At 43.7% G+C, this 9,065-nt stretch overlaps 1 protein-coding gene across 2 annotated transcripts in view; it reads left to right on the top strand.

Annotated features, from left to right (window-relative positions):
- Nucleotides 1-725: 725 nt before the first annotated feature.
- Nucleotides 726-9,065, top strand: part of eIF2Bdelta (eukaryotic translation initiation factor 2B subunit delta) — a 32,127-nt gene continuing 23,787 nt past the window's right edge. Inside the window, exons 1-5 of one of the 2 annotated variants that reach the window (XM_050170821.3) lie at nt 726-832; nt 1,344-1,402; nt 2,144-3,262; nt 3,611-3,653; nt 8,390-8,617. In XM_050170821.3, the coding sequence (XP_050026778.1) occupies nt 1,391-1,402; nt 2,144-3,262; nt 3,611-3,653; nt 8,390-8,617 (1,402 nt within the window). In that variant the 5' untranslated portion in view covers nt 726-832; nt 1,344-1,390. Of the gene's footprint in view, nt 833-1,307; nt 1,403-2,143; nt 3,263-3,610; nt 3,654-8,389; nt 8,618-9,065 lie in introns of both variants that reach the window. The other variant, XM_050170822.3, reaches the window with a different exon arrangement.

Below are 9,065 nucleotides of genomic sequence, written 5' to 3'. Positions count from 1 at the left end.
CTTTCATCACCGCTGCGCAATTCAGAAAATATACTACTACAAATAAGTATCGCGCAATCATCATTGGCAACATCTGACTTCCCGCATCTCAGCTTTCCTTGGAACAACAAATGGTGCTACTCTAGAAAAATTGAAGTCACGAGTACAAGACTACGGTGCCGAGCCCCCACTGAGCTTTTACCTCCACAGGTCTGGTCTGGCCTTTGTACCCTTTATGCAATGAGTGAATCTCTGGAACGCTTCTTTTTGACATGCCACCGTTTCATTATTCAACTGGAAAGATTTTTAGAAGAACCCTTCCAAAAGTTAGGCTTGAATTTGACTTTTCCTGTAACTCTTAATTCCTTTGGGGCTACCGCACTGGGTTCCACAGGAACGTTTGTGAAGCCCTTTACATCTTTCTGCGTGAGGCAGAACGAATTCCATGTTAGAATTCTTCTAAATACTTATAATGTTCACAAAATAACTAGATGGTTGATTATTCATACCTGCAATAGTAGACGCTTTAAATCCCATTTGCAAGATACTTACTTCATTTCATCCTAATTTATTCAACAACAACAAGAAAAATGCTAACAGTTCTTCACCGCTCGATTCAGGGCCGATCCCTGAGAGTGAGTTGCGCCCGTGGTTGCGCCATTTCACTGGGGAAGAAGAACAAGAACAAGATTTTCAGCGACTCCGCTGCGCCCATAGAGTTTCTCACTCACGTCTGGCGAACTTTGCCGACGCACAAGCCAAAGCAAGCATTGTTCATAGCCACTAAAAGTGATTTTGTGATGGCCGCCGTTACCAATCTCTGCTGTTGCAAGATACCCAAAGAGTAACGTCAGTAAGTTCCCGTATTTTCCTACAAAAGCTTAAGAGCTGTCTGTCTGAGTTTGCAGAAAAATAAAGAAGGAGATAGATTTGCGCTTGTATACTTAGCCGCTGGGGTAGTGTCGCCGTTCTGGAAACGTGCTACAGTACGGCGTGGTTGCACTTTAGTTGGAACTTCGCAGGTGGCACATTTATTTGCACAGTTCAGTACCTGTAGCTCCGACAGCGCCGTATTTTTATGGTTTATTCGAAGTAACTTTGCTGATTTTCATGTTATGGTGAAGTCACGGAGAAAAATGTGTGCTTAGACCATGTTTCAGGAAACCTGATGCCGCCTACGCGAACCCGAAAATGCTTCTTACTTGCAGTTGACATATGGTTGCCTCGGGATTTGAGACCCTTGGCTTCATTTCTAAACCTCCACGTTTTGTAACAAAGTTTTCATGTCAGGCTGGGGTGCGGGTGCTTTGTGTTGTATTGCTTCGCAGTTTGTGTGTCGTCATGGCATGAAACTTCTTTGACAGTCCATCTTCATCTTCACAAGTCGGGGTTATCTTTCCCCTCGGCAGTCATGGACACATCGGTAAACTAGCGTTCTTACGCTTTCGTGCTTGCGATATTAATGCTTGGCGCATGAAATAACTCGTACTGCTGCACTATGTTCTTGTCTGCACTAACGAACTACAGCCATATAATTGCGATGTGGCGCGTGGTGGCATGTCCTGTCTGTTAGCAGATATTTAGTAGCAGCAAATGCATTTTGTTGTATAATGGTGATTGCTGTAATCATTGCAGTCTATCTTTTCTGTTTAATGTCACTTCACTCGATTTTACTTGTGCACAGTGTGGTTAGTACATTTGCGACAATACAAGGCTCTTGCTGCGTAATGACTTTAGTATTGGCTACTAAAGTTAGTTTCCACGCACGAGCTGTTGAGAAAAGAACTTTTAAATTGCAAGTTCAGTGGTGCTCTTGGCGTGCAATTCGATTAATCAAACTCATCAACTTTCAAGGGCATTAGGCTCTGTTTTGATGTCAGGGTTCACACAAATCGAGTGCTCATAGCCTGAGTGCTATTACAAATATGCTTATGATGAAACGTGTTCTGGCATGCCATGGTGCTGTCACGTAATAGTGCTGTCACTTTTGCATGGCTCGCTGCATGATCACAGGTGCAGGCACCTGTCTTTCCATGTAATGAAATGCCTGAAAGGTTTTGGACATTTCTTTAATGTCGCTCTCAGTTTGCATTATCCATATGCTCTCTGCATGTTTCAGTTTCATAAATTTGCACGCTTCACTAATATTCATCCTTTGCTGCAGCTTTCCGGAACAAAGCAAAAGAAGAAAAAGAAACCAGCTCACAAGGAATCTCGCACAGACTCAAAAGAGAGCTTGCAAACCAACAAATACCAGCCTGGCTTACAGCAGGCCAAAACACAGTCAGTACAAGTAACTGTAACCAAGAAGAGTGTAGAAGGAAATGAGAACAGTGTGCAACCAGTCGCAAAAGTGGTGCTAAGCAAAGTGTTGCCACAGCAACCAACTGAAAAGCAACCTCAAGGAGTGCAGCTTGCTCAATCATCAGCAGGCCAGAAAAAGAAGAAGAAAAAGAAAAAGAAGAAGCCCAAGCAACCGTCTGAACAGCAGGGGGCAGAATCCGTTCCAGAGAAACCTGCTGAAACCCATGAGTCTGGCTGCTGCAAGCTCAGAAATCTCAAGGAGATCACCTGTCTCGAGCTGATCTGCCCACACTCGAGCAAGCCAGCAGCCAAAGCGTTTTCGTCTGAAGGCCCGAATGCAGGGGCGGCAGCACCACCTTCGTCAAAGTCTTCGCTACCTGCTGCCACCACCAATGCTCTCACCCAGAATCACCTGGACAGCCTGTCGGATGCCATTGTGAAGAGTCTGGCATCTCTGGATAAGAGCTCCATCAGCATTACCCTTGTGAACCCTAAGGACGAATCCACCGTTGGCGAGAAAATTGTTCGTGCTCTGCAGGAGCCGTTACCTGGCCCTGATCCTGAGATAGTGGTTGACATATGTGGTACAAGTGTGATTGACTTTGGAAAGAAGGACAGTGAGATAAGTTGTAGTGCTGTGTTGCAAAACTCTGGTGCCATGCCGTCAGGAGATAGTGCTGACTCAAAGAAGTCTGGTAAGAAAAGCAAGGACAGTGGTGCAGTGAAAGCAGTGAACAATCATGTCGTGCTCAGTAGTGACAAGCATCCCTTGAAAGGAGATGACAAGTCCTCAAAGGTCGTTCAAAAACAAGCAAATGCCAAACCTGTCGCCTCGCAGTCTAGCGAAGCACCTTTGATGCAGCCAAAACAGGAGAATGATGGCTTGGCGATCAAACATGCCGCAACGAACGACAAAGCACAAGGTGTAACTGGAGAGAAAACAAAAGCACAGCTGAAGGCAGAAAGAAGAGCCGCTTTCGTAAGTTTTATGCCTTGAGTGTTTGCATGTGTTAGAACAGTATGTGAAAGTTAGGTGCATTTTAAGGATGATGCTTGTGCGTTCAGATTATTCAGGATACTCACTGCCCATACCCTGATGAGCCTCCATATAAAGCTCTTCTACTGTTTTGAATGCAATTTATAGGGTAAAATGTTTTCTACTGCAGTTTGCTTATATTTATACACATTTTACACAACTATCACCACTTTTTTTCCATGTATTGGAATACCTACATTTAACTTGTTGGAGCTTATCTTGTGGAGTGGCTGAATTACGGCTGGCACCATCTTCCTCTTTTTTTTTTTTTTCCATGTTGGTGACTTAAAGGAGGCTGAAAATGCTGCCCGGCTTGCTGCTCAGAAAACCGAAGGTGAGCTCTTAAGTAAATTCACTGTGGTCTCAACCATGAATTGTGTATGGAGTGTGACAGTGGTGACCTGATGATTGTGATATTTTCGCTGTACTTGTGCATACTGGTGTTAACGGTTTACTAGAATGCTGGGATAGAATTACGAACAGCAATACTGGGGCTGACACCTGGTGATGTTATGTTCGCAGAAGAATATGCTTGATTGTTCTTCGGTCATGGGACACTTCTTGGTGTGGAGAAATGTGGTAGTAGGAAGTTTGCATTATTGTGAGAAGCTTTATGCCAGCATTTAAGTGTACACAGCTTCAAAATCCATCAAGAAGCCCACACAGTTTGGTTGAGCGCAGTGGCATGGGACCTTGTCACCAGCATCATTGTTAATGGCTGTGTCTTAGCATTCCCAGTGACTGAAATGCTGTGCCAAACTGCGCCGTGAAGGAAATGCTGCAAAATGCTACGACACATTGTCGTTTATCCCACGTATTGTGCCACACCTATGCCGACATGCACCTGCTTCGAATACTCGAGCAGACACACACGTAAAAACAGGGAAAAAATGCGTTCAACTTTATCGGCGGTGAAGTATATGAGCATAGTGAGTGCGATTGCTGCTCCAATTGCCCCAAAGGCCAATCCTGCTACATCCTGCAACAATTTCGATAATGTTCTCCAAAGCTTCTCCGAAATGTGTTTTCTCCTACTTTAAAAAACAAGCTAACCAAACAACCGACATCATTGATCATACGCACTTGTCATGTGTGCATGGTGAGGAAGTAAAATGTGGGTGCAAGAGTAAGGCTACTATGTGCTTGAAATGTGTTGGCTCTGGCCGTTGCTGTAATGGCACTTTCAAAAGTAAGATTTGAGAGGTCCCAACTTTCTTAATTATGATTAATCGAGAGCATTCTGCTGGTACGGCAAAGCCTTTTCGTGATGTAACTTTCCTGTGGTTTGGTCGAGTGGATACATAATGGCTGAAAATTTTGTTAAATGGGGCTACTCGTTTGGCATGCTACTTAGCTTGTTTCTCTTTGTTGCACTGCTGCCATTTTGCCATTTTCAGCTGGTGTAGCTTAGCGAGCGAGCACAGCACACTCCTAACACTTTTCCATAGTTGAGTTCCCCAAATTTCCGTCTCTCTGTGCACTTCTACATTTCCTGCCATTTTAGCGGCCAGCCTCCTGCAAACTGGAAAGACAAAGTAGAGATTAGAGGGGTTCGTGGTCATACGATCGTCGTGATGCTGTAGTGGTCGTACCATTGCCATCCCAGCTTCGTCATCTAATTCTTGTCACGCCATCGTATTCATACAGTTGTCATCCCATTGCCATAATGCCATCGTCGTCGCACTGTCGTCGTCATTACTTTGTCATCATACGTGGGATTCGCATGTTTTAGTGCCGTAACTTTATGTTGAGCTGAAAGATTCTTGGTAAAGGTGTGCTTTTTCCTCCTAAATTGGGCTTCCTCCTTCTGTAAGCTCTCTTGCTTCCCTCAAAGGCAGTTTATCCACTTGGAAATATGCATTTAGGTGCTTCAAAAGCTCAGTCTTCTGCTCCAAAACGCACATTTGGCTGCTCCAAGAAGTGGCTCCAAAATGGCCTTGGCCAATCACTGTGAGTATATCCCACGCAGGGCCCGGGACTCCCCTCCCTTTCTGAATCCACCAGTGCCTAGAGAGAACGCAGGGCTGCCATGGGGAAGTTCAAATAATCAGAGCTTGTACAAAAAATTTATCAGTGACGGACATAGTGCAATAGGACCGATACTTAGGCTGGTTGGCTGAAATGTAGTTTCCTTTTTGCATTAATTGACGCCTGTTTGTCACTGTCTGTGCACTTCTGTGGCGCACGATTTCTCGCTACTACAAGTGCTAGATATTTGCGGTTGCTTTGTGATTCGTTAGTGGTGTGTACATGCCTTTGGTTCGTGTTTTACATCTGCTGTGTGCAGCTTAGAACTAATTCTCTTATGTAATTATGGTCGTGCACAACTGTGAGGGCACGGCTCCTCGATGTGCCTTTGCGTATGGCACATTCTATCATGACTAGGCAGCCCAGACATGGAAAAAATTACGTGAAAATGGGACAGGGAAGTAGACATGGATGCACAAGCTACACAGCACAGTTGCTATTCCATCTATGATTTATGCCTGTGAGGATAACAACAAAACAACAGCATCCTTGAATTCGCTGGCTGTACATATCAACTAGTGGGCATGAGTTTAGCAGACGAAACACTAACAGATGAAATGTATAGCAGATGAAAAGGATAACGAAGCTAATGACAGCTTGAGAGGAACTAACTCTTTGTTGAAATGCAGAATTAACTGTGAATTCAGGTTAATTCTATGTTTATCTTCATCTTTTTATATAATTATAAGAAAATGGTACAGCAAGTTGGTGGAAAAACTTGCATCTTAGTATAATACATAATAAATCCAGTTTTTCAGATGGTATACTAACCCATACGAAGTCTTTTCCTGCTAACTGCATGTGGAGCCTCCTGTTTGCACCACAGCAGTAAGTTGCTGCCCCAAAGCATTGTTTCCTTGCTCCAGACAGAAAATATTCCTGCTTCACAAGCTTGTATTTCTACTTCGAACTGCTATATTGCCAGCCCTAAAAACTGCTACAAAAGACCAAATGCCACTTCCATCGCTGCATTCTACTAAAATTGCAATATTAATACATGTAGGTGTCATCCTAAAGCCCAGATTCAGTTAAATTGCACCATAACATCATGGTTTTGGACTAAAGCTGTGTGCTGGCTATTGCTTGATCCATAATTAAAAGTTTATTTGCTGGTCAGATGTTGTTAACTCATACAAATGTCACTTGATTGCAGCCTGGTCCAGTGGGCATTCAGACATCACGGGAATGATGGCACATTGATTGTCATTGACATGGCTAAGAATGTAGTCGCAACTTATTTTACATGCCTGTTGCATGGGCACCATCAGGCATGCTCAAATCAAGCACTGCAACATATTATTTTCAAGCACACTTGACTTTAACGGCTTGTGCGCTTAATGATACTGATATAATCTCGATGGGTGAGGTGGGCCTTCACCGCAGGAATTGCAAAACGACGACGAAGCCGGGCATAGTGAGGATGACAAAAAAAGAAGAGAGGGATTCACTTCATTGGTACATGGATGTGACTCTCATCTGAGTCTCAAGCAGTGTCTCTAACATGTGGGCCAGCCGAGCCTTAAATAACCACTGGTGGTCCCTTTGTCATTGCTGTCTTCTTCCGAAGCTGGTGGAGTTGTAGTGCTTTTCGCCGTTCCCCCTTTTGTGTCGGCTTGTGGAGAGCATGGGGAGGAGGGGGGGGGGTCTTATTGCCTTTTTGGTTGCCCTACACCCTTTTGTGTCAGCTCGGAGAGCAGGAGGGTGCCTTTGTTGCTTTTTGATTTGCCCTACACCCTTTTATGTCAGCTTGGAGAGCGGGAGGGCACCTTCTTGCCTTTTTGGTTTGCCTTGCATCCTTTTGTGTCGGCTAGGGGAAAAGCATGTAGTAGATTCGGAGAAGAGAGCAATCACGTTGACGTGAGGAAGCCTGCCTGAATGCCTCTCACGCCCGACAGGTCGATCATAACAATACTTCATGCTTTGATTGTGCTGTAAAAGGTTGATGTTGGAAGTCTTCGGTGAGGATCAAAACATCCCTTTAACTGGGGCACAAATCTGTAATGTGGAACATATGACGTGTTACAAACTTTTTGCCATATTTTCTCAGCATCAATGTTAATCTTCCGCTCTTTATACACAGTGTCAGAACTACGTTAATTTCAAGTGGTGAATTTCCTAGTGTTATGTGGTAAACTTATGAATGAGGAAATTCCTCATTCAATTTTGGCATTGTAGAGGCAGGACAGATACGTTTGGACAGATTTGAGAGTGTTGTGCAGTGGAATAAGCTAGCAACGATGCTGAGGAAATGAATAGCAAGATGAAATAAATTTCTTACACTGAGGCTGCAGGTCACTCTGCACCTTGTTTGCAACCAGATTTTTCTGGTACATTCACTTCGCTGTGCATGTTTTTTGCACGTGTCTTCATATGCACATGCTCAATTTGTGCATTCTTTATAACTGTGGCAATTTCCCAGTAATGAAAAGAAGTGAACACAGATTGTCGTGTGTTGTCCCAAGAGAAGGTATCCCAGCTATTTATTAAGTATGTGTAAGACATCTGCATTAATGGTCACTGAGGAGCACTGGCCAGGTGCTTTGTGAATTGCATATAAGGTAGGCAGAAAAAGAAAAGAAACATGAGCACAGTAGTAACAGGACATTAGGAGAGAGGTGACAATGTGCCCTACAGTAAGGGCTGATAGTAAAACGAGGCAACTTAAGATGCTGAACCCTATCTCCATAACAGTACTCTTGGTTCACATTTACATTACATAACTGTGTGTTGGAAAAGTATATTAAGGGTTTGAAAGCTCGCAAAAGGAACCTCAACATTGAACAAGATTATTGTTGGGAGTGTGGGATATGGAATCATGTTTTTTGTTTGATAACAACCGTCGAAATTTTAAAAGAGATTGCAGCTGCGAGTTCTGAGCCATACCAATAACTGATACACTTCATTTACATAACATGCTTCTTGTTTGAAGAATAGGTTATCTGTTCAAAAGATGTGCTCTTGACCATGGTCATTTTCAGTGGTTTCCAAAATGGTTTCTCTGCAAAATAGTCAAGCTTGTGTAATTAATTTGCTTCCCTCCAGGCAAAGCCGCTGGAGAGAAAAACAAGGCAGAGCTCAAAGCCCAGAGGCGAGCGTTGCAAGAAGCCCAGCGGGCAGCAAAATCACAGGGAGCAACCGAAAAGCCCAGCAAACCTGCAGAGCAGGCACCCACGACTGCTAAGCAGGCTGCAGCCACGGCTCCTTCACACCACCCAGTTGCAAAGAAAGCAGATAGAGAAAACAAACAGGAACAAAGCCCTCATTTACATGGTAATTGCTTTTATTTATTATTATTATTGTTATTATCATTTTTTGCAGCCATAGCCTACACAGGGTTGCCTTTTCAAGATTTCACGGTGTGTCTAGTGGTTATGGTGTCATATTTTCTTGGCAGGAGGCACTACCGGGAACTCAGTATGCTCTTGTTCAAAATTTGGTCTTGTGTTCATGGCATGTGAGCCATTGTGCCGTTGTTGCTGCCCCTAACATTGGGCCAGCTATCTCTCTTTTGGTGGCATTAAGGTTTCTATTTCAGTGGATCTCTACGACTATTCTCTTTAGGACTATTGAAGGCAATGCTGTATCTATACAACTAGATTACGCTTCTGGAATTGCAAGTGCTACAACTCTATGTGAGTGAACAGCATAAAGACGGGACCCAGCTAGAGCAACAGAATAACATACTAACAACCATTGAATGTTATTGCTTGAAAGACAA

This window comes from Dermacentor andersoni, chromosome 6, assembly GCF_023375885.2.
Source record: "Dermacentor andersoni chromosome 6, qqDerAnde1_hic_scaffold, whole genome shotgun sequence".
In the NCBI taxonomy this organism is placed as follows: domain Eukaryota; kingdom Metazoa; phylum Arthropoda; class Arachnida; order Ixodida; family Ixodidae; genus Dermacentor; species Dermacentor andersoni.
Note: the sequence above shows the minus strand (reverse complement) of the source record. Positions and strands in the feature narration are given on the sequence as shown.